Below are 25,823 nucleotides of genomic sequence, written 5' to 3'. Positions count from 1 at the left end.
ATAATAAAAGGTCTTTTTGGTGCCAATAGAAAAGCAAAAGTTCAATCCTTGAGAGAAAGTCTTCCAGTGTTAAACTAAAACAGCAAAGCTTTTAACTGCAGTGATTGCTGCCATGTCTTCAAAATCTAGTAGCCAAATAAAGGTGTCCAGACATTATCTTGGGAACCAGATTGGTGCAATATTTACAGCGTCAGGGTAGAAACTGGGAGATTGTGAATACTAGTCCTACCTTAAGCACAAAACCAGTTGCATGACCTTGGGCCAGTCACTTTCTCTCAGGCCTAGGAAGGAGACGCTGGCAAACTACTTCTGAAAAACCTTGCCAAGTTGTCAAGTAGTCAAAAATTGACTCAAAGACACACACTTCCCCCTAATTTTTTAAAAAAAATTTTTTAGGGCAATTTTATGCAGTAAAGCATTGTATGTCAACTGTCTTAGCCCAAATTGCTTCTGGATTTAAAAAATAAAAATAATACCTGAAATTATGCTTCAAACAATGAACATAAAAATGAACATTTTGAAAGATGCTGTTCTGTTTTTAGCTCATCATTAATACTAACACCAGCACTGTGTTAGCATGCTTAGACTAGTTTAGTTATTAATAATTGAAAGTCTCTTTATGCTTGGAGGCTTGTCCAGCTGTTACTTATGTGATAGATTGGATACAGTAATAGTTATTTATTTAATTCAAAAATTCACATTAAAAAAAACCTGTTATCATGGTAAGAGAAAATTGTATCTTTCTAGTTAATAAATGATTTATTGTATATTATTAGTATGTGGTGGCGCAGCAGTTAGAATGCTGTATTCCAGGCAGTTTGAGTCCTACCAGGCTCAAGGTTGACTCAGCCTTCCATCCTTCCGAGGTCGGTAAAATGAGGAGCCAGATTGTTGGGAGCAACATGCTGACTCTATAAACCGCTTAGAGAGGGCTGTAAAGCACTGTGAAGTGGTATATAAGTCTAAGTGCTATTGCTATTATTTATTTAACTTATAATATAAATTGTATATCCATCCACCTTCCATGAAAGGGAAATGTTATCAATGACTGATGAGAAATTGCAATATTCTTATGACAGAAAGACTTACTTCAAAATAGACATCTGGATCCTGTTTACTAACACACATTTATTGCATTTTAAAATGTCTGGTAAACTACTAGTGGTAATTTGGAGGAAGAGAGGAATGGAATCCCAGAAGGGTTGGCAACTCCTGTCTTGTTTTCATCATTTCACCTAAAACGTATGATACACAATTATCCTTGTCTCTTCTAACAGATCCTACTCTCAAAGTAGATGATAGCAACACTCGCATCTTAATTGGCTGCTTAGTGGCAATCATCTTTATTCTTGTGGCTATCATTGTAATCATTCTCTGGAGGCAGTTTTGGCAGAAGATGTTAGAAAAGGTAAGATTACAGGCAGATGCTAGGAATGTCCATATCATAAATGAAGTGAATGTCTGGTTTAATGGCTAGAGCTCAATATGGATTAATATTATTGAAATTGGCTAATGAAATTAACTTCTGGTCTAAAGGTCATTAATAAAAATTGGGAAGTAAATATATGTGCACGCATATGCATGTTCATGCATATTTTTTATGTACACATAAGTTTCTCATGCACCCAAAGAATCTTGATATAATTGTGATTGATTGAGTCACTGATCAGTGATCCATGAAATCATACTGTATGTGAACAGAAGAGTATGCAAATATGAAACCTGGTCCATTAAAAACTCTGTACCATAGGAAGCTTCTAAGTTGTTTTACATAAATATTATTTGAGCAGAAATGCCACTTTATGTTAGAATCTGCTCTATAATATACTCTGTCATTATCAATTTATAGTGAATATGAGCATCATATGTGTTTTCTTTTGATTTCTAGGCCTCTCGCCGGATGCTGGATGATGAAATGACTGTGAGTCTCTCTCTACCTAGCGAATCCAATATGCTCCACCACAACAGCTCCACTCCATCCAGTGAACAAGAATCAAACTCCACTTATGACCGCATATTCCCCCTTGGAGCTGACTATCAAGAGCCATCGCGATTGATCCACAAACTTCCTGAATTCATCCCAGGGGAAGACGAGGCAGGTCAGATTGGCCACTAGGTGTAAAGAGACTGTGAACAAATTCCCACTTGTACTAGAATAATCTAGAATAAGAAAGTCTGTCTTAATTTTAATTATCTATCTGTTTGCCACTTGATGAGGTAAATTCAGTGGAAATGAGGGAAGGACTGGCTGCTGATTCTAGCAATAACTGACTCTCTTATTCCTTTATGCTGTATCATGTACAGTAATTTGGCTCTCAGGAATAGAACTGTGAACAAACTTTGGTGAACTGATAATCGTTGCTATATGTCAGTGATCCCCAACCTTTCTAGCTCCACAGAGCAGCAATGGTGGTGGTGGCAGCGGGTGGGGAGGGGGTTGGTTTCACACATGCCACCTAGATCCCATGCATGTGCAATTAAAGCTTTGTGCGTTCACCCACTACTTGCACAGCCTGGTTTCAAAAGGGCCACAGACTGGTACCGGTCCACGGCCCAGAGGTTAGGGACCCCTGCTCTATGTAAACATCTGTATGGATTGTGGAAAGGATACATTGGGATAATGTCATCCCATGTTGCTCTCAGATCAAACTGATTACAAATGTGTTAAATTTAAAAAATCAGCATTTTTGTTGAAGTCAAATGTGAAATTCTTAGCTGCAATAGAGAAGTATTATATTCTATCTATATAACCAGTGGTGGGATTCTGCCGGTTCTAGGGGGTTCGGCCGAACCCTTTGTTAAATTGCTGGCTTGCCCCACCCCTTGCCCCGCCCCTCCGCACCACTATTTATTGCCAATAAATAGTGGTGGGCGAGGGGCGGGTGAGCCAGCAATTTAACAAAGGGTTCGGTGTTTTTTTGTAATTTTGTTGGCCCGCAGAGCTTCAGCATAGGCTAATTAGCCCTTGCTTAGATCGGCTCCCGACTCTCAGCTGATTTGCTCTCAGCTGTTTTGCTCAGGGCTCTGCTGCTTGCTTGCAAAGAGTGCTGATTTTTTTCCCCCTAGCTATGCTGAAAAACGAAACAGAAAGTAAAGCAGGCTGTTGGCTTTGCTGTTGTTGCAACGTTGGAAAATTAGGCAGGCAGATTTCTTTTCTTTTTCCTCACCAAAAAAGGTAGGTGCAAACAATGGGAAATTTAGGGGAAAAGAGGAGAGTTCAAGATTTTAAAACACAAAAGAAAAAAAGCTCTATTTAACTAGGGAATTGTAATAATTGAGATACTATTAATTGTATATTGTGTTGAAAGCAGAAATGGTTAAGTTGTGGTTTGGAGGAATATATGGGGGAAATTATTTGGTTTATTATTATTGGTAAATATAATTAATTGATTTGTAAGAAATTGGATTGCATGGAAATAATTGGAATATTCATGTTCATATTGATTAATATACAAAAAAGGTAGTTATATAACTAATTGATTTATATTAAAATGTTGAATTTATATTAAACAACTGTAATATTACATAATTAACCAATGTGAGGATGGATATAAAAATAGATGACAATGGGAAGGGCTATAATATAGAATAGAAGGGAAAAATTGAATTTGATTAAGATTAGAGATGAAGATGAAGGGTAATATTGGTTTTTTACAAAAATAGATGAGGAATAAATATGGCAAAAAGGAAATATAGAAATTGTAAATTTAATTGAAATGACTAAACACTGTTTAAATTTGTGAACCGGCCAAATACTCTGTTCAAAGAAAATACATTGTATGTTTGTATGTGTGTTTCTAATTATTGTTATTTCTTCATATTTGTTCTCTTTTATTCTTTAAAGTTTAACAATTCATTCTTTATCTTAATATCTTTATATTTGTTTGGGGTTGGCTTTCTTCCCTTTCATCTTTTTTATTGTACAGCAATCTTTCTCCTCAAACCTACCACCTCTCTCTTTTCTTTCTTTCTTACTTTTTCTTCCTCCCCTTCTTCTTCTCCTCCCTACTTCCTCCCTCTCTTACCCTCACTCCTACTCTAATTTCCCTTCCCTTCCTTCATCCCTCTCTATTGCTGTATCCTTTTATGCATATGGACTACTCAGAGGGCTGAAAAAATTATTTCTGACGGGTCCTCGCACTTTTGACCAGTCCTCGAATTTACGACTGTCCTCACATTTTACGTTTTTGCCCTATCTTGTCACCATGGTGAAGAGAAGCAGTTGTGAAATGAGTGACACGGTTGTTAAGAATGCTACAATGGGCATAAATGATGACCAGTCATAAGTGCGAAGACCGGTCAAAAGTGCGAGGACCTGTCAGAAATCACTTTTTTCAGCCCTCTGGGTAGTCCTTTTGTGCATATGGACTACTCAGAGGGCTGAAAAAGTTATTTTTAGTTTAGTTTAGTTTAGTTTATTTGATTTGTATACCGCCCTACTCCCGAAGGACTCAGGGCGGTGAACAGCCAACAATAAAATACATAAATACACAAAATTTAAAAACCCGATAAAATCAAATTAAATTATTTGGCCCAGACAAATTAAAATACCCCAATAATTTAAAAACAGATTAAAATTTACGTATTTAAAAAGGGAAGAGATCAGGCCAAGCCCGCTTGATGGAATAAAAAGATCTTCACAGCACGGCGGAAGGAGCGCAGATCCAGGATCCTCCGTATCTCTGGGGGGAGCTCATTCCAGATGGTAGGTGCCCCCACAGAGAAGGCTCTCCCCTTGGGGGCCGCCAGTCGACACTGTTTGGCTGACGGCACCCGGAGGAGTCCCTCTCTATGAGAGCGTACTGGCAGGTGGGAGGCTATTGGTGGTAGTAGGCGGTCCCGTAAATAACCAGGCCCTAAGCCATGGAGCGCTTTAAAGATGGTAACCAAAACCTTGAAGCGCACCCGGAAGACCACCGGGAGCCAGTGCAACTCGCGCAGGAGAGGTGTTACATGGGAGCGCCATGTCGCTCCCGTTACCACCCGCGCGGCCGCACTCTGCGCCAGTTGGAGCCTCCGGGTGCTCCTCAAGGGGAGCCCCATGTAGAGAGCATTACAATAGTCCAGGCGGGAGGTGACGAGGGCATGAGTGACCGTGCGTAATGAGTCCCGATCCAGAAAGGGACGCAACTGGCGAATCAGGCGGACCTGATAAAAAATCCTCCCGGTCACGGCCGTCAAGTGCTCTTCTAAAGACACCCGTGAATCCAGGAGGACGCCCAAGTTGCGAGCCCTCTCCATGGGGGCCAATGATTCGCCCCCAATAGTCAGTGATGGCGTCAACTGGCTATATCGGGACGTCGGAAACCACAGCCACTCGGTCTTGGATGGGTTGAGCCTGAGCCTGTTCCTCCCCATCCAGATCCGTACGGCCTCCAGGCACTGGGACATCACTTCAAGGGCATCGTTGGGGTGATCCGGGGTGGAGATGTACAGCTGGGTGTCATCAGCGTACTGATGGTACTCCACCCCGAAACCACGGATGATCTCGCCCAGCGGCTTCACATAAATGTTGAACAGGAGAGGTGAGAGGACCGACCCTTGCGGCACCCCACATATGAGGGGCCTCGGGGTCGACCTCTGTCCCCCTGTCAACACAGACTGCCACCGGTCAGAGAGAAAGGAGGAGAACCACCGCAACACAGTGCCTCCCACCCCTAACTCTTCCAACTGGTGCAGCATGATACCATGGTCGATGGTATCAAAAGCCGCTGAGAGATCTAACAGGACCAGGACAGAGGAGCACCCCCTGTCCCGAGCCCTCCAGAGATCATCAACCAACGCGACCAATGCCGTTTCCGTGCTGTACCCGGGCCTGAAGCCCGACTGGAACGGATCCAGATACGTCATTTCATCCAGGTGCTGGGGGAGCTGTTGCGCAACCACACTCTCCACAACCTTCGCCACAAAACGAAGGTTGGAGACCGGACGATAATTTACCAACATTGCCGGGTCCAGGGAAGGCTTCTTGAGGAGAGGCCTCACCACAGCCTCTTTCAAGGCGGCAGGAAAGACACCCTCACCCAGCGAAGCATTTATAATCCCCTGGAACCAGCCTCGTGTCACCTCCCGAGAAGCCAGCACTAACCAGGAGGGACACGGGTCCAATAAACAAGTGGTCGCGTTCAGTCTACCCAGAATCCTGTCCACGTCCTCAGGGGTCACAGGATCAAACTCATCCCAGATAACATTCTCAAGACCTGCCCCAGTCCCTCCCCCTGAGACTATCCAGTCGGAGTCCAGATCTTCCCGAATCTGAGCGATTTTGTCATTTTGTCATTTTTGACTGGTCCTCACACTTTTGACCAGTTCTCGAACTTACGACTGTCCTCACATTTTACGTTTTTGTCCTATCTTGTCACCATGATGAAGAGAAGCAGTTGTGAAATGAGTGACACGGTTGTTAAGAATGCCACAACGGGCATAAATGTGAGGATGGTCATAAGTGCGAGGACCGGTCAAAAGTGCGAGGACCAGTCAGAAATGACTTTTTTCAGCCCTCTGTAGTCCCTATGCAGATAGCCACGCCCACCCGGTCACATGACCACCAAGCCAAACCCCCAACTAAGCTACGCCCACAGAACCGGTTGCTAAAAAATTGAATCCCACCAGTGTATATAACTAATATGCAAGGTCAGGTTAGTGAAAGTTCCCTAATTGTTTAGGTTAGATATTATGAGATTAAATGACTTGATGGCTGTTGCTCACAGTCAACACAATACTATCCACCTATCCTTCAATATCCCTGAAACTATATGGTGATGATAGAGCCCATTGCAGATTCTTATCCCATCTCCATTTTCCCTGTTCTGAGTTGGCCACAAGAGAGGCTGTTGTGATTATACATGTGCAGCATGAGATAAGTGATTGATTGGTTGATTGGTTGATTGAATCTTGTGGGTTGCTTATCCCTCTTCTATCTGTCACCAGCTGTAATTGGAAGAGAAACATCTGATGGGCCTGGACTGGAAGATTCTTTTTATTATATCTATTCTAGGCTATTTCATCTCTTCACAGCCCATTCTGTTATACTCTGAGTCAAATGATGTTTTTTTTATTTAGTATTTCTCTTGCCTTCCTTATGTTTTTTTCTTGTCCATAGGCAACACATGCTGGCTTCTGGATTCCTATGCATTTTGTTTGAAGGCATTGGGAAGGATCCCACTATTTTAGCTTTGTGCTAAACTGGTGTTTCTAGCTATACAATTAAAATGGTGCTGGTTGTGTGGCCTATGCTATGGTGCAGTTCTGATAGATCACCACTTAAATTTGCAGTCATAGGGCTAATAGGTCAATGAAAGCTGTGGAAAGAAATCAAGCATGCAGTTAGAGTAGAGTTATCAAACCCCCACAAGGAGAATCTCTGCTAAAAAAATGCAGTTCTATCACTTTTGTGCAAATCTGGATGGCCACCAGCTAAGCACTGCTGGGTCCCACTTTTTAGGAAGGCAATAGTCAAATGATGGCAGACAAGGTTGACCAGGGACAGAAAGACATATTTCTTTATGTGTCTCTTTGATCCCTCTGACATCTGCTCATCTGACTTGTCCTCTAATATACTGGGTGAAATATTTAATTTCTGGTTTTGGATGCTATCAGCTTAAGGGGGAAGCAATACTTTAACCCTAGTAGAATTTAGGGCCACTTAGGGCTGTCTCTCTCATGAACAGGGGACAAGATGAAGACAATGTCAGGGGACAAAAGAAGAAAAACAAGGTACAACCAGGGTGCGTTTAATACAATGCAAGTCTAGAGTTGCATAAATAGCCTTGGAGCCATAGAAGGGGGGTGGGAATTAAAAGATAGAATATGATTTGTTGTATAGAATTTACTTTCTTAATAATCATAGCTTTTTAGGGTTATTTTTATTTTATTTTAAAATTGTTTTTAACCTTTTCATAAGTGCAAACATTTACTGAATTACTGGAGGAAAACAGTCTAAAGTTTTTTGGGGGGGGGTTGGGAAAAAGCATCTCCCATACCTGTTTATAATTCTTTAAAAAAGATTCGCCATCAATAAAGATGAATACATGGTAGCAAAAATGGATTGTGATAGAAGAGGTTTCACAAAGTGAAACGAACAACTAAAAAGCCCTGTCCTGGGTCATTTCTATCTTATAATAGATGATGTGAAGATGCATAGAAGTGCCTCAAGTAAGAATGCTAACAGGGAAAAAAGAAATTCTTGAGACATCCAATCTCTAGATGGTTTTGAGCTTGGAAAATTAAATGGAATGGCTGATTAAAACATGCAATATTCATATCCATGTATAATTCCATATCCACTCATATAATTAAGAAAACCAATATAAATGACATGAATTAAGAAAAAAGCATTTAATTTGTGCAGCTAAAGTTAGCTATCAAATTCAGCTGTACTTGTCGAATAATTTAGAATCAGCACAGCCCTGTGTCTTAATTAACTGTAGCCCATAGTTAGCACTTAACACTTATACTTTACTTATATATCGCTTCACAGTGCTTTCCAGCCCTCTCTAAGTGGTTTACAGAGTCAGCATATTGCCCCCAACAATCTGGGTCCTCATTTTACCGACCTTGGAAGGATGGAAGGCTGAGTCAATCTTGAGCCAGTGAGAATCGAACTGCCGAACTGCTAGCTGTCGGTAGTCAGCAGAATTAGCCTGCAATACTGCATTTTAACCACTGCGCCACCACAGCTCTTAATTAGTCTGATTGATGCTTATTTTTCTCCATAGCTTACTTGGAGTTCCTTCTTTTGGCAGTCCTTTGTGTCCTACAGCATCAGGCAGGCTCTCTTTCCAGAGTTCTCCTGTTCTGACTGTTTATTGTTCTTATTATTCTCCTAACTGTGAGAACAATTAATCAGCGGAAGGCCTTGCCTTCGGAAGTTGTGGGTGTTCCATCATTGGAGGCTTTTAAGAAGAGATTGGACAGCCACTTGTCTGGATTGGTATAGAGTCTCCTGCTTGAGCAGGGGGTTGGACTAGAAGACCTCCAAGATCCCTTCCAACTCTGTTATTCTGAGTTACCAGCCATCAAAGCTCAGGATTTTCTTCACTGAGATTTTCTTGTCTCTAATCTTCTCTCCTCTTAGGCTGCAGTGGGATCACCAAGCCAACCCAACCAACCGGAGCCGAAGGGGTTCCCCATTATGCAGAAGCAGACATTGTGAACTTGCAGGGAGTCACAGGCAGCAACACCTATTCTGTACCTGCAATCACCATGGACTTACTCTATGGCAAAGAGGTGGCTGTGGCTGAGTTCCCTAGGAAGCTGTTGACTTTCAAGGAGAAATTGGGAGAAGGACAGTTTGGGGAGGTGAGAACTTGCTCCATTGGTTCTTCACAGTAGATTTATCTTCAAAATGTGGGTGGAAATAAATAATAAAACTGATGTAAAATTTATGCTTATAGTAATTCATTATTTCTTCATTTTCAATCATTGTATACAGGTAGTTCTTGACTTACAACAATTCACTTAGTGACTGTTTGAAGTTATAACAGCACTGAAAAAAGTGACGTATGACCATTTTCCACACTTATGACCATTGCAGCAACCCCATGGTCATGTGATTTATATCTGGATGCTTGACAACTGACTCATATTTATGATGGTTGCAGTATCCTGGAGCTATGTGCTATGTTTTGCAACCTTCTGACAAGCAAAGTCAATGGGAAAACCAGATTCACTTAACAACCATCTTACCAATTAGACAACTGTAGTGATTCACTTAACAAATGTGGCAACAAAAGTCGTAAAATAGGGCAAAACTCACTTAACAAGATTCTAGGTACCAAAAATAAATATAATAATATTTTCCTGATTTGAAAATCCTCAGTGGATCAATTCCTGGTGACCCAGAGAGTGAACTAATTTTTGAAGTTAGAAGAAGACTCATTTTAGATTATGCGAGTTTGCCCCTCATTTTAAACATATATCTTTGTCTTTCAATCTAGCAAGCAATCACCATCCATCCCATGGCAGGATCCCTCACTATTAACTCAACTGAACAGTGTCAGTCTTTACAGCACTTGATTTCCTTGCCACCTACAGTTACTTTTGTCCAGTATTGTGTAATAAGCCACTGTGACTATTGCTCAATTTTTTGTAGCCCTGTAAATCTATAATTTGAAAAAGTGTAGCTAGCAATGCTTATAAAATAATTACAGTTTTGCAACAGTAGTTTGCAGTAGTTAGTTTAGCTCTTAGATAAAATAAACTTCCTTCTCTTTCCAATTTAATCAACAACCAAAACCCAGTGAAAGAACTACTAATATTTTCATATAAAATGATTAAACATATAATGATCTTTCCTCCCTGCAAACATTTCATATTCTAAACAAGAGTCACAAGAGCCTTCTATGGGAGGAGAAACAAAATTATGTGCTAAAGAACTGAGCTAAGCTCCAACAGCTGTAACAAATAAAGATGCCTGCCTCCTTTGGCATTTCATTTCCTGATTCTCAGCAAAATTTAGCCCAGCTATTAACAATTTAATCTCTCCTCAATCTTGAGACAGCAACTTCCAATGAGCTATTTGATACATCTCCATATGCTGATTCTTATGTTCTGCCACCAGATGACCCCCTTCCAAATGGCCTTTAGCTTGAACTCAGAAGTTTTTTAAAAAATTCCACTGAAAAATAACAAAGTTCCTAGCAAAGACACAGCAAAGCCTTGGTGGTGCAGCAGACTAAAGTGTTGTTAAGTAGCATCAGCTGCCTGCAATTACTGCAAGTTCAAATCTCACCAGGCTCAAGGTTGACTCAGCCTTCCATCCTTTCGAGGTAGGTAAAATGAGGACCCGGATTATGGGGGCAATAAGGTAACTTTGTATAAAAAAGAACACCGCTTGGGGGTGTGTGAAAGCCGTACTAAGCAGGTATATACAAAAGTATGAAGGCTATTGCTTAACGCATTGTAAGCCGCCTTGAGTTTCCGGAGAAGGGCGGCATATAAATTGAACCAATAAATAAATAAATAAATAAATAATAAATAATTCTACCAGAATTTTTAAAATTTAATCCTGCTTTGTGGGCATCTCTAATAGTCCACCTTTTTTCTGCCACAAATAACTCCTTCAAATTCCCAAAGAATGGCTTAATTCAGGGGTGGTATTCACCTACTTTCCCTACCGGTTCACAAATGGCCATGCATGCGCCCGTTCCTCCGCGCATGTGCTTTGCTGGCGCGCACACCTTCCGCATACGCACCCGGCCTAAAAAACATACCTAAATAGGATAGCATAGAGCCAGGGCGGTTGGGTAGATCCACCCACGATTTCTGCTACTGGTTTGGGCGAACTGGTCCAAACCGGCTGAATTCTGGCTTAATTCTATCAATGGGGATAAATCCTCCTGAAGGCTACCACCCTATTAATCTCTTTTCTGTAATGAATGACTTATATACATCAATTTTTATACTCTAAACTTCTGGATTGGATTATTTCTGAGACATTTTAGCCACAGAACAGTCAAGGAAATTCAACTATGGATCAATGTACAACACTATACCACCTAGCTAAGACATATTACATCTTCCCAAAGATATCTTTTATATTACTTTCATAAACCTAAGTTAGCCTTGATGCCGTGTGAGAGATTCTGGAGGAAATCAAAACATTACTTGTAGAGACCTAACTCAATCAATCATTATCCTAAAAGGTGTAAAACAAAGCTTTAGTCTTGCTCCATTATTGTTTAATCTATACAGTAATGATATTTTTTTTATTGAAAAGTTTTACAAAAAAGAAATACAAAAAAATTTTCCCCCCCGTTCCCCCCACCCTTTCCCCCCTTCATCCCCCCCTCCCCCGCCCACTTCCCAGAGCAAAATACAAGGTATTTCATTTAATCAAACATAAACTAGATTAATCTACTTATCCTCAAAGTACTGCCTCCCCCACTGAAACCTTAACTCCACTACAGATAACCAAATACTTCTAATACTAACATTCATTTATAAGCTATTTGATATTTTCTTGTCTGATACTTATTTTGAATATAATCAATCCATCTTCTCCATTCCGATACGTATCTTTCTTGCGTGTGGTCCTTCAAGTACGCCGAGATTTTTGCCATTTCTGCTAGGTTTGTTACTTTCAATATTCACTCTTCAATAGTAGGCAAAGAGTCCTTCTTCCAATATTGAGCTACCAGCAGCCTAGCTGCTGATATTAAGTTCAGAATTAATTTAGTCTCTGAAACTGTACAGTCCATAGTTATACCCAATAGAAACAATTGAGGAGTAAATTTCAACCTTTTCAAAATGTTCTGCATCACCCACCAAATTTTTATCCAAAATGCCTTGATTTTCTTACAAGTCCACCATATATGATAATAGGTTGCGTCATTACATTCACATCTCCAACATTTATTTTTTATTTATTTTATTTTATTTTTCAATTTATATACCGCCCTTCTCCCTGAGGACTCAGGGCGGTGCACAGCCAGAATTAAAAACATGAAATACAAATATTAAAAACAATTAAAATCTATATAAATTTGGCCCAAAATTTAAAAAACCACAAACCAATTAAACATTTAAAAATTTTAAAAAATTTCTTCCTAAGCCAGCCCGGCTTGCTGGAAAAAGTGGGTTTTAAGGGCACGGCGGAAGGCACTGAGGTCTTGGATTCTTCTTATCTCTGGGGGCAGCTGATTCCAGAGGGTAGGTGCCCCCACAGAGAAGGCTCTCCCCCTGGGGGTCACCAGCCTACATTGATTGGCTGATGGCACCCTGAGGAGGCCCTCTCTGTGGGAGCGCACGGGTCGCTGGGAGGTCGTCGGTAGCAGCAGGCGGTCTCGAAGATAGCTAGGCCCGATGCCATGGAGCGCTTTAAAGGTGATAACCAACACCTTGAAGCGCACCCGGAAGACCACCGGGAGCCAGTGCAGCTCGCGCAGGAGCGGTGTTACATGGGAGCGCCACGCTGCTCCCATCACTACCCGCGCTGCTGCGTTCTGGACCAGCTGGAGCCTCCGGGTGCCCCTCAAGGGGAGCCCCATGTAGAGAGCATTGCAGTAGTCAAGGTGAGAGGTGACGAGGGCGTGAGTGACTGTGCACAGGGAATCCCGATCAAGAAAGGGCCGCAACTGGCGAATCAGGCGAACCTGATAAAAGGTCCCCCTGGTTACAGCCGTCAGATGTTCCTCCAAGGACAGCTGCATATCCAGGAGGACTCCCAGATTGTGAGCCCTTTCTGTGGGGGCCAAGGACTCGCCCCCAATAGTCAGTGATGGAGTCAACTGACTATATCGGGATGCCGGGAGCCACAGCCACTCAGTCTTGGAAGGGTTGAGCTTGAGCCTGTTCCTCCCCATCCAGATCCGCACAGCCTCCAGGCACTGAGACATCACTTCAAGGGCATCGTTGGGGTGGCCTGGGGTGGAGATGTACAGCTGGGTGTCATCAGCATACTGATGGTATCTCACCCCGAAGCCACGGATGATCTCGCCCAGCGGCTTCACATAAATGTTGAACAGAAGGGGCGAGAGGACTGATCCCTGCGGCACTCCACAGATGAGAGGCCTCGAGGTCGACCTCTGCCCCCCTGCCAACACAAACTGCGACCGGTCGGAGAGAAAGGAGGAGAACCACCGCAATACGGTGCCTCCCACCCCCAATTCTTCCAGCCGGTGCAGCATGATACCATGGTCGATGGTATCAAAAGCCGCTGAGAGGTCTAACAGGACCAGAACAGAGGAGCAACCCCTGTCCCGAGCCCTCCAGAGATCATCAACCAATGCGACCAATGCCGTTTCCGTGCTGTGCCCAGACCTGAAACCCGACTGGAACGGATCTAGATAAGATGTTTCCTCCAGGAATTGTGGAAACTGTTGTGCGACCACACTCTCAATAACCTTCGCCATGAAGCGAAGGTTGGAGACAGGACGATAGTTGGCCAATATTGCCGGATCCAGGGACGGCTTCTTGAGGAGAGGCCTCACCACCGCCTCTTTCATTTAGCTTGCAAATTCGAATACATACATGATAATTTCTTAGGATCTAAGTGCCATCTATAAAACATTTTATAAAAATTCTCTCTCAAATTTTGTGCTTGCGTAAATTTAACATTTCTGACCCAAATCTTTTCCCACATTTCCATCATCGCTGGTTCCTGAAAGTTTTGTGCCCATTTTATCATACAATCCTTAACCAATTCAGTTTCTGAGTCTATTTCCAGTAATGCATTATACAACCTTTTAATATGCATCTGACTTTGATCTCTAATCTGTTTCAACAAATTTTCCTCATTTTGCATAACCCCAATTTTTTGATCCTCCCTCCATCTAGCTTGGAGCTGACCATACTGAAACCAAGTATAAATTATCCCTTCTTCTTTTAATTCATCTAGAGATTTCAATTGCAACTTGCCCCTTTCCAAAAGAAGAAGCTCTTTATAAGTAATCACCTCTATTTTTTGCTCTGTACTTATATTTTCTATTACATGTCTGGGGTTTGCCCATATAGGTATCTTATAGTTCAGCTTATATTGGTACTTTTTCCAAACCCTCAACAATGCATTTCTAAGTATATGACCCTTAAACACTTTATCCACTTTTTTTTCATACAACAAATAAGCATGCCATCCATATAACAAATCATAACCTTCTATGTTTAACATTCTTTCTTCAGATCCAAATCTTCTTCCATAATAATTCCTCCAGCTGCAACTTCAGCGTAGGTTTGTATCTGTTTTCCATCTTTTTCTTGTTGTAACATCTCCATTTTCTTCCTCCCCCGCCCCCCGGTGAGGGTGGGTATCCAGCCTGTAACACATTTACATAAAAATCTTTTGCCTTCCAAACTGTATTCAACCGGTATCTTTCTCCTTTATAAGTCACTATTAGACCAATTGGAACGTCCCATCTATATGCCACCTGTTGATTTCTCAACTCATTTACCAGAAAGCCAAAGTCTTTCCTGCTTCTCAACATCTTTGGAGGAATCTCTTTCAAAACCACCACCTCCTGCCTAGCCACCTGAACTTTATTCTTGTAAGAAGCTTGTAGAATTTCATTTCTGATCCTCCTAGTTGTAAAGTAAATCACCACATCTCGTGGCAGCTGTCTTTGTTTTGCCAACCAGGAATTAACCCTGTAAATTTTATCAATTTGGATTGCCACATCTTCTGGTCTTTCTTTAATTATCTCAGCCATAGCATCAGCACAAATGTCTTTTAAATTTTCTTTGCTATTTTCCTTCAGGCCTCTCAGTCTCAGAGCAAACTCCATAGATCTGTATTGTAATATTACCAATTCATCATCCACTTTCTCTGTTCTGGTCATGACATCACCCATTTTGCTCTCCAGATTTAAATTGGCTTCATTAATTTCTTCAACTTTCCCATCAAGCTGGATAACAAGATTTAAGAGTCCTGATACAGCAAAAACAATATCATCTCTTATTTTATCATGCTCCTTTGCAACTGCTCCCTTGATCGAACCTATGTCTTCCTCTATTTTTTAAAATTTCCCTTCAACAAGTAATGTTAAATTGTTCATTGCTTCTCTCATTGCTGTTGCTTGATTATTCATGGCTTCTTTCATAGCTTCCTTAAAATCATTAAGTGCTGCGTTTTGACTCTGGGTCTGGCTCTGTGAATCAGCCGGAAGTTGTGCTTTCTGTGTCACCACTGACACAACTGGGGAGCCTCCCCCTCCTTTAACAACTCCTGGTTTCACTTGTCTAGAAGCCATTTTTTTTCCTTCCCCCCCCTTTTCTTTAAAAGCAACAAAGTCTTTAAAGATGTTAAATTATAGTCTCTAAATTGCCAGACAAAGTAGTTTTTTTTTTCTTTTATTCTCTTCCCTCCGCACTCTCAGTTCCCAGCAATTAATAGGCAGCTAATCCACTCTCCCAGCGCAAAGTTCTCAAGCACTTTCATTTCAGGCTTTCACTTTCAAAGCCCTAACAAAGACGCCATCTTCCGCCTCTAGCTCAAGATTCAGATTGAAACAAAGTAACTTTGGAGTTAAGCTCTGTATTTTTAAGGCTTGTTCTCCTGTTTTCTGCTCTGCCTGCACTTGGGATCAATCAAACTCACTTTTTAAAAGCAGGATCGGATCGTGGCTTCTCGCCCTGCTTGTGCAGGGTCGTCCTGGCTCCGGAGCTTCTTGGCGGGCTGACTGAGGAGCTCTCACCGTCCAAGCCTCTGGAAATGATCCAGAGGACTTTCGGGGGGCTCTACTCTCGCCCACCGGCTCTCCTCTCCTTCTTTTCCCGAAGGAGAGTTTTTTCAGCTGTTTGACAGCTGATTTGTGCTGTCAAAGCGGCTTTTACGGAGACGCAGGGCTGGCGGTCCACAGAGCCTGTGGTGCCAACTGGAAGTCACAGTAATGATATTGTTGATCTAAACCAACAATAAACCAGAATTTCATTCTTCATCTCTCCCCCATTTTCTTATTCCTTTTCTTCTCTATGCTGATGGCTACTGTTTTGGTAACCCAAGTAGGTCTGCATAGATGCTTTGAAAGTTTATATTTGTATTGTCATAGGAAACATCTTGATATTAATTGGTCTAAAAGAAGACCCTAATATTTTCCAGAAAATGCCCCAAGTCCATGATTACGTGGATGATCAAATGACAGGTTTATTGATCATGTTATGACTATTAGATACTCACTTTCAATCCTCTACCTGCTTGAACAATGAAGCAATGGAACTTCTTGTAAGGGCCCCCAAAGCAATTATTAAATATTCAAGGCAACATAGCAACAATCACATACCAGCAGTATTAAACAATTTAAGGATAAAGTTTTGATTTGAACCAGATATATCTGCTAAGGTTTCTTCAATTTTAAGGGAGAATATTATTTAATATTGCAGTTAGATAACCAAAGACACAGGATATTTACGGTATATTGCTCACAAAAGTCAAGGATTAATCATTAATCTCTGAGATTTAGAGTGGGCTCCGATCAGATTTTTCTAGGCGGTCAAGTTGCCCTTTTCTGTTTAATATCCTTGAACATAATAATTGTTTTGTCTATGAGGCTTCTGATAAAGGATAAACACATTGGAATGAAAAACAGATTATCTTAACGTTCCCAAGTATGTTTGACCCTGAAAGTAATAGTATTTTGGATGCATTCCTACTCTTCACAAAGAATAGGAAATGAGATCTTATGGGGCTTTTTGTTAAAATCAAGACCTTCTGTCTATGTAAACAAGAGTGATCTGTCAAACCACTTATGCCCGTTGCTTTTTCTCTAGGTTCACCTCTGTGAAGTGGAAGGAATGGAGAGATTTGTGGATCAGGATTCTGTTCTGGATGGTAGTGTCATGCAGCCTGTCCTACTGGCTGTGAAAATGCTGAGAGCTGATGCTAACAAGAATGCCAGGTGCTTGGAACAAACAGAAGAACAGGCGAAATACAGCTGCAGTTCTCAGGGTTGAACAGTGGAATCTTCTTGGTCTTCTGTGAGCTTGGCTGTTTTCCCAGATATATTTCATCACCTGACAAGATACCATTAGATGTTACTGAGTCACATACTGAAAAGTCGGCAAGGAAACAATCAAACTCACAGAGCATCAAGGACTCCACAATCAGTCAATGGGTATAAGCATTTTTGTTATTATACAGAACTGACTGAAAAGTAAAAAGTCACATAATGGATCACATTTCAAATCTGGTAAACTGGTACAGGACATTTCTAAATCTTCATGTTAACAAATGTTTTATTATTTCATGACAAAATTGGACAAAATGTTCAAAACTGACCCTCCAGATTGGGTGTAAGGCCCTGCCTCTCCCCCTTATTCAAAAAAGTAAAGACTCTTGAATCTGAGCTTTACAAAAGGAAACTTTTATTGAATAGAGGTGATAGCAGAGCGAAAGAGAAAGCAAGCTCTGAGGGCCCTCAGGCCATAAAGTTAGAATAAAGGAATTAGAAACCCCTCCCAAGAGTCTGATGTGGATTCAGCCAATCCACAGGTGCGAAGATGTTATTGTACCAGTCACTCTGAGAAAGTAATAAGGAAACTTTCTCAGGGTCATCCTTCCGCTGGTTCTCGACCGATGGAATCCACATGGCCCTCCCTCCCCTTACATTCCCCAAAAGGTGTGAAAATGCCAGGGCGCTTAGGCACCAGGCTAAAGCTATAAACCAATACATTTCAGGATACAGGATATATGAGAAAGAACTTAATAAGCAAAGTAGTAATTTTTTTAAAAAAAAAACTTCCCCTGAAGAATGGTAGATTCACTGATCTGACTGGGTTTCTCAAAAATAATGTAGTAATCCCACAAGTATGAGTATTTAAGGCTTTATTCCAATGCACTTGGGGATAAAATAAGATTATGACATTCTGAAATGCAGATTATTATTTTAACCATTAGATACTTATACTCTGTTTTTTGTCCTGTCTTTGATCTAGAACACCTGGGTGTATTGAACATGAGAAAGAAAATCCCCTCCACCCAGGTGTTCTAGATCAAAGACAGGACAAAAAACAGAGTATAAGTATCTAATGGTTAAAATAAATGCTTAATTCTGTACTGTATACTCAGCCATCACATGGGAATATAGAGTTCTATGTATGTAAGAAAAAAAAGGATCCACACGACTATCTCCAACTGATTTTTTACAGCATTACTACCAAAGGTACAATAATTGGTTGGGATGGCATTATTTTCAATTCCCCCTGTTCCTGATTTTATTTAAGGCAAATATAATTTATATCATAATTGTCATAATCGATATATTGCAAAGGTCTTGCCACTTCCATTCATTTCAGAGGCACTTGTGCTGGAAGCCTTCTTGGTGCATTGTGTCCTTTGTTAATTAATATACATGTTGGGGTTTCAGTTGCTGTTTGATTTTTTTGTTTCTTGCTACCTAGGCAAAAAGGGAAGTCAAAGGGATTCTGACAGCTTGTTGCCAGTCCAAGTTAAAAAATAGATTATTGGTAAACTGACCCAATAAATTAATGCCATATATTAAAATAATACACATAGCTTCTACATAATGCATATATTTACAGCAGGTTATTGGCTTCTACCCCATACTAGCAAGTTTTCTTGAAAACAACATAGCTCACTAATTTCACCTTTGCATGGCTTTTGTTTCTGGCAGGAATGACTTCCTCAAAGAAATTAAGATTATGTCCAAACTGAAGGATCCCAATATAATCCGGTTGCTGGCTGTGTGCATCATTGATGACCCTCTCTGCATGATTACTGAGTACATGGAAAATGGTGATCTCAACCAGTTTCTGTCTCGTCAGGAACCCCAAAACTTATCAGAGAGCTCCACTCCTCCTGTCAGGTAGAAAATAAGGAGTCCCTCAATTCTAGCCTGTACAGTTTTTCTTGTGAGGTAGGCCTGTTCCACTTTTCAGTTGAACACCTATCTTAGCCTGGGAATATGTGTGTATGATAAGAGTGTTGCAGGCTTTTTTGAGGCTTTAGTTAGAGCCAAAGATGTTGTAATTATCTCTACTACTCATTTCTCCTTGGCTTTGGGAAGATGAGAAGACTTTCTTCAAAAATTCTTCACCCTCTTCTTCTTTGACCTCTGCTAATAGTCAGAGGAAAGAAAGATTGTATCAATCATCCCATTTGGCACATCCAAAAAAGAAACTCTTGGCACGTAGGAACTACCAAGAGTAAAACTATTGAAAGATCCATTTAGGCACAGCAGAAGCAAAGTCAGCTCTGAGGTTTTCCTGTGAAATACACATAGGTAAAACTCCCATTTCACCCCTGGGCCACCCACAGTTCATTGTCCACCAATTACACTCAGTACTTTTGTATTGGGAAAACATTCTGAGTTGGTTGGTAGCTCTGAGAACTTGGCCTTGGTGGGTATTTGCTCTCCAGCAGCAGAAGGCTCTCATGCATTCCTTAGCCCCCCCCCCGCTCCTCCCCCCCGCCTAGAAATTTACCAACCCACTTTCTATTTTTGTTTGGCAAACTGCGAGTTAGAAGTTGATGCAAGCAACAATGAAAGCGAGTCAGCTTTGACAGATTGTTCCTTATTGTTTGATTGCAAATTCCCATCCAGATAGTTGCCTGCCTGTCAAAAGAAAAGTTGCACTGTTTAGCATGGTGGAAACATAGCACCCAGAATTAAACTAGACAATACGTTAATTGTGTACCATGCTGTTCTACTCAAGTTTTAATTCACTTTGTAGTTAAATACATAATGTTTGATCTGTCTGGGGATCCTTAGACCTAAGGAACCTCAAGCTTCCTTAAATTTCTTGTTGTATAATTAAAATTTCATCCCTAGCCATGAGAGATTTCTATTTGGTTTTTTTTAAATGACAGGTAGTCCTCGATTTACAGCTATTCACTTAGTGACCATTTGAAATTTCAAAGGCACTGAAAAAGTGACTGTTTTATGACTGATTTTCACACTTGCAACCATTGAAGCATCTCCATGGTCATGTGATCAAAATTTAGATGCTTAGCAACTGGTTCATGACTGTTGCAGTGTCCTGGGGTCATGTGATCACCTTTTGTGGCCTTCTGAAAAGCAAAGCCAATAGGGAAGCCAGATTCACTTAATAACCATGTTGCTAATTTAACAACTGCAGTGATTCACTTAACAACTGTGGCAAGAAAGGTCATAAAATGGGGCAAAACTCAATAAACAAATGTCTTTCTTAGCAACAGAAAATTTGAGCTCAAACAGAAAATTAGTCATAAATCAAGGACTACCTCTATGTCCATGAAAGTTATTTAAGGCAATCATGATTGTAGAGATATAGTAAAGGGCCTGGTGGGAATGATTCTTTCTTCCCCAATTGTGATGGTTCTGATCTTGATTGGACTGCAATTTATTTAAAAACACATAAGTGGAACTTAAACAGAATAACACCCAATTTATGTATCATATACTTTAAACTATAGAAGATTTGATAAACATTCTGAGTGGAAATCCTTCTCTTTTGTCCTGGATAGCTGATGGTATGTGTGGCATGTTTGCTCTTTAAAACTGCTGACAGTTACTAAAGGACCTATTTTTGTTTCTTTTTCTTCTGTCATTCAGTTACGCTAATCTGAAATTAATAGCTATCCAGATTGCTTCTGGCATGAAGTATCTTTCCTCCCTGAATTTTGTTCACCGAGACTTGGCTACCCGCAATTGTCTGGTGGGGAAGAATTATACTATCAAGATAGCAGACTTTGGCATGAGCCGCAACCTCTACAGTGGGGACTACTACAGAATCCAGGGCCGGGCAGTGCTCCCTATTCGCTGGATGTCCTGGGAAAGCATTCTTTTGGTGAGCATGTTGCACTTCCTATTGTGACTAAAGAGGTTAGTGAAAATTTTTAGGGATAGTCATGAACTAACTGCCCACTTAATCTAACAACAGGGCCAGAGGAGGGTTTCAGCAGGTTCTGACCAGTTCTGGAGAACTGTTAGTGGAAATTTTGAGTAGTTCAGAGAACTGGTAGTAAAAATTCTGACTGGCCCTGCCCCCATCTATTCTCTGCCTCCCATGTCCCAGCTGATTGATAGGAAATGGGGATTTTGCAGTAACCTTCCCCTGGAGTGGGATGGGAATGGAGATTTTACAGTATCCTTCCCCTGCCATGCCCACCAACCCATGGCCACCAAGCCACACCCACAGAACCGGTAGTAAAAAACTGAACAGGGCCTACCCTTACTTTCAATTAATCACACTAAGCATCCTCTTGTTTTCTGCTGTGATCTCATGATATTGCCTTTATCTCATCACCAGCACATGCTTGAGATATCTTTATACCATATTTATCTGTGCCAGTATTAAAGTAATATTTCCATTCTTATCCTAATGCACATTTAATCATGGACTAAACCACCCGCGACTTGTTGGGTCACCATTTCAAAGATATTTTCTTACCTAAACAGAGAAACAGAATGATCATGGGCATTAAAAAAAAAAACAGTGGGAGCGACTTCCAACTTCCCATTAGGTTTCCTTATGGGAAATGGGCAGTGAATGTCAGAAATTCTCCTTCCTTCCTTCCTTCCTTCCTTCCTTCCTTCCTTCCTGCCTGCCTGCCTGCCTGCCTGCCTGCCTGCCTTTCCTCCCACATTCTTTGTTCTTCTTTCCTCCCTCCCTGTTCCTTCCTTCCTTCCCTGCTATCCTCTTACCTTCCTTCCTGTGTACTTTTCTACACAGTAGCTTCTTTGAAAAGTTTCAGCACCAGATGAGGACTGGAATATGAAGAGATCTATTCCAATCTCCAGAAACATACAGCTCTATATGATTCACACAATTTTATTTTCCTGTAGGCAGATTTTCTCCTTGGAGCTGCTTAATTTTTATGGAAACCATGAATCTCCGATTAGTTATATATAAGCAATTTTGATTTTCTCCCCTCTATTCCTCCAACCAGGGAAAATTCACAACTGCAAGTGATGTGTGGGCTTTTGGTGTTACACTCTGGGAAACCTTCACATTTTGCCGAGAGCAACCATATTCTCAACTATCTGATGAGCAAGTAATTGAGAACACCGGAGAATTTTTCAGAAATCAGGGACGACAGGTATAAAAATATATGAATATTTTAGATAGATAGATGTCTGTAGACTCAGAAAATTGAAAAACATTATTTGATCTGTTGGGAAAACTATACAGGTAATTCTTACTTAACAATGGTAATTGGGACCAGAATTTCCATTGCTAAGTGATGTGGTCATGAAGCCTGATGTCACATGACCATCCCATTTAGCAACAGCAGTTCTAATTCTTTACGATTACAACAGTTAAGGAATTGTGTGATGTTGTTAAGCACAACATCTCATGGTCACCATTTGCATACTCATGCTGATTTCCCCACGGGCTTTTCTTGTTGGAAGGTGGCAGTGGAGGTCGTAAATGGTGACCATGTAACCAGAGGATACTGCAATGTTGTAATGGTGACCTGGGTGCTAAGTGAGTTGGCCTTAAGTGAGGACCTCCGGTACTTCAGAAATCTATACTGTTTTAATATGCAGTTCAATATCTAGCTATGAATAATGTGTTCACGTTATTTGCTTGAACAGACATGCTTTTTTTTTTTACTCATGTTGCATTCACTGACTGGTTAAAAAGAGGGAGGAAACCCACCAATTTTACCATTCTTCCTGACACCTGAGCTAGAAAAGAAAACTAGCACAACTCTTGTCATATTCCCAAGGTTAAAAAGAAAGGAAAAATGACCATCTTTCATTAAGGAGTTAATAAGAACAACAAAAGTCCAGCTTTTCACCATTTTAAAAATATCTTTAAAAAAGGGCCATGTAAAGAAAGCAGTGACAATGGGAGGTGACACTTCCTCTCTGTATTACAGCACGGAGTAGCCAATTGGACTGAAAGTGTTTGCCTGCAATGTAATGAAGCACAATAGGAAAATCAGATAGCACCACTTGTGCTAGTGCCAGTCAAACACACTACTTTTGATGTGTAACAGTAGGGATTGAGAGGTGGAGGTTTCCTTCTGCGTTGGCTCAGGTTGGGTAGATAGTAACATCATGCATTCTTGCATTCAAGAAACAGTGTCTTGCTCAAGCTTGATTCTGCAGAGCAGACCAGTATTTAACTCAGAAAAAGAAATATTACTGGGCAATGTGTTGATAAAATCACTTTTAACCTAAGTTTATTTCACTGTGTTGTTTCAAGAATGGAGAGAGGTAGCATCTTACAAACTAAACTCTGTGGAAAAGAGATGAGATGCAAATGTGCTAAACAAACCACCATCACAAAATAAATGAAATTATCTACTATGAATCACATTCTGCAACTAACATCCCATAAATGAACAGAACAAAATATGAATAGAAGAGGTTTTAATGTTTTTAAAGAAGGAATTGTTCTGCCTTCCTTCAATACTTGCCTTTCTCTCCCTCTCCCCTTTCAGACTTACCTTCCACAGCCTCCATGTTGCCCTGATCCTGTATATAAGCTAATGCTCAACTGTTGGAGACGAGATACCAAAGCTCGCCCTTCCTTCCAAGAAATCCACTGCTTTCTTCAAGAAACAACCACTTCATAGTGATGCCTTCAAATGCTATAGACCATCCCTTCCCCTGCCACGTTACCCTCCCCAAGTTATACCCAGAACTTAAGCCAATTCACTTTTCCTTCAATAACACAGCTGGACTCAAATCAACCATCAAAGGACAGATGAGAGAGAAATGGGGATCTGACCAGGTCTGCCACATAATAATCTCATTCATGGTGCTGTGTTTTAGACTGGTAAAGACTGAAAACGTTATTTATCTTGTAAATGTTCTAGGTTGTGTGTGTGTTTTTTAATGGAGTTTGTCTATGAAAGAGAAGAAAATATATTCTTTCTCCCTAAAAAAGGATATGAAAAAAAGCTTGAAAATGGAATTGAGCTGGAAATAGGCACATGAACTTGGAAAGTACTGAAGCAATTAGTACGGTAGTGTTTTATGCTACTGCTGTGTGCAAGAGCTGTAATGGTGTAAGAGGCAGTAAAAGAGCAGAATGTCATATTGGACACAGATTGTGGCTTGGACAATGCTTGCTGAAATCTTAAAAGCCAAAGAAGGTACTGAAATAGATTTTCTGTGAGTTAGGACAAGATTTGCTAATACAGAATGGGTTGGGTAAATTTAGAGAAAGTATGCAATTTTGTATCATTTAACAAAAAGTACTCAGACTTTGCAAAATGTAATTAATTTGGGGTGGAACCTAGATTGCTTTGAGCAAAATGTTTGTGTGTTAGAAAAATTTGGATGTTATAGAATATGTCCTGCTTATAGTCTACAGATTTCACTTACTGCCCTGTAGAGTGCCTTGGCGTCTCTCCCTGACTCTTAATCTGAGTGCTATCAGAAGAGAAGGGATACCCCAATCCTGATGTACAGATGAAAAGTTACAATAGGCGATATGTATTCACACTATCATTAGGTAGCAGACATTGTGTCTATGGAGATTCTCAATCATCCAGGTCATGGTTATCCCAAAGATGCTTTTCTAAAAGGCAACCAGACTTTCTTGGTTTTTTTCCTTGAAAATGTTTTACTTCTCATCCAAAAAGTTTCTTTAGAACTTTTGGAAAAGCATCTTTGGGACAGGTACAGACATCTTGAAGATCAACTAAAAGTCCTTTAAATAAAGATGTGCAGTTCCTGAGTGAAAGCAGAGTAACAATAAAGCTGTTGATTTTCTTATGCAAAGCATACTCCATACTCCATTTGTACATGCAATCTCACCAGTCAACCAGGCTTGGCCAAGGCATTTGATAGGAGCATTGCGTAAAGTCTGGCTCAGACATAGAGGCAACTCCCTTCACTTCGTTATATACAAAAACTTGATGCTAGGTAGATTCAAATACACGTCTTTTATTCTGAACTTAGGTACTGGAAAAATTAGTCAATTCCTCCTGTACTGTGCTGCAGTTACCATAACGTTTAAGTATATCTTGCTTACTTCCCCTTGTGGCTTCTGGCTCCCTGTTTAAACATCTGACCTTGTTTTTAGCTTATAGCAGATAGTTCACAGTCACAAAGATGGATTTGCTTTTACCTGGTATATACAGTGGGTCAAAAAAGTATTTAGTCAGCCACCAATTGTGCAACTTCTCCCACTTAAAAAGATGAGAGAGGCCCATAATTGACATCATAGGTAGACCTCAACTATGAGAGACAACATGAGAAAACAAATCCAGACAATCACATTGTCTGATTTGGAAATAATTTATTTGCAAATGATGGTGGAAAATAAGTATTTGGTCAATATCAAAAGTTCATCTCAATACTTTGTTATATATCCTTTGTTGGCAATGACAAAGGTCAAACGTTTTCTGTAAGTCTTCACAAGGTTGGCACACACTGTTGCTGGTATGTTGGTCCATTCCTCCATGCAGATCTCCTCTAGAGCAGTGATGTTTT

General features: G+C 40.7%; 1 protein-coding gene across 2 annotated transcripts in view; it reads left to right on the top strand.

Annotated features, from left to right (window-relative positions):
• The window catches only part of DDR2 (discoidin domain receptor tyrosine kinase 2), a 68,514-nt gene extending 43,405 nt beyond the window's left edge, over positions 1-25,109 (top strand). For both annotated transcript variants that reach the window (XM_034409809.3, XM_034409808.3), the window contains 8 exons: positions 1,278-1,408; positions 1,889-2,099; positions 9,077-9,300; positions 17,200-17,327; positions 19,062-19,253; positions 20,982-21,216; positions 22,319-22,468; positions 23,822-25,109. In XM_034409809.3, the coding sequence (XP_034265700.2) occupies positions 1,278-1,408; positions 1,889-2,099; positions 9,077-9,300; positions 17,200-17,327; positions 19,062-19,253; positions 20,982-21,216; positions 22,319-22,468; positions 23,822-23,956 (1,406 nt within the window). In that variant the 3' untranslated portion in view covers positions 23,957-25,109. The remainder of the gene's footprint in view (positions 1-1,277; positions 1,409-1,888; positions 2,100-9,076; positions 9,301-17,199; positions 17,328-19,061; positions 19,254-20,981; positions 21,217-22,318; positions 22,469-23,821) is intronic.
• Positions 25,110-25,823: the final 714 nt, after the last annotated feature.

The sequence above is a fragment of the Pantherophis guttatus genome, chromosome 3 (assembly GCF_059756535.1).
Source record: "Pantherophis guttatus breed Tessera chromosome 3, ASM5975653v1, whole genome shotgun sequence".
NCBI classification, from domain to species: domain Eukaryota; kingdom Metazoa; phylum Chordata; class Lepidosauria; order Squamata; family Colubridae; genus Pantherophis; species Pantherophis guttatus.
The sequence above is the reverse complement of the archived record's forward strand: the minus strand, read 5'-3'. Positions and strand labels throughout refer to the sequence as shown.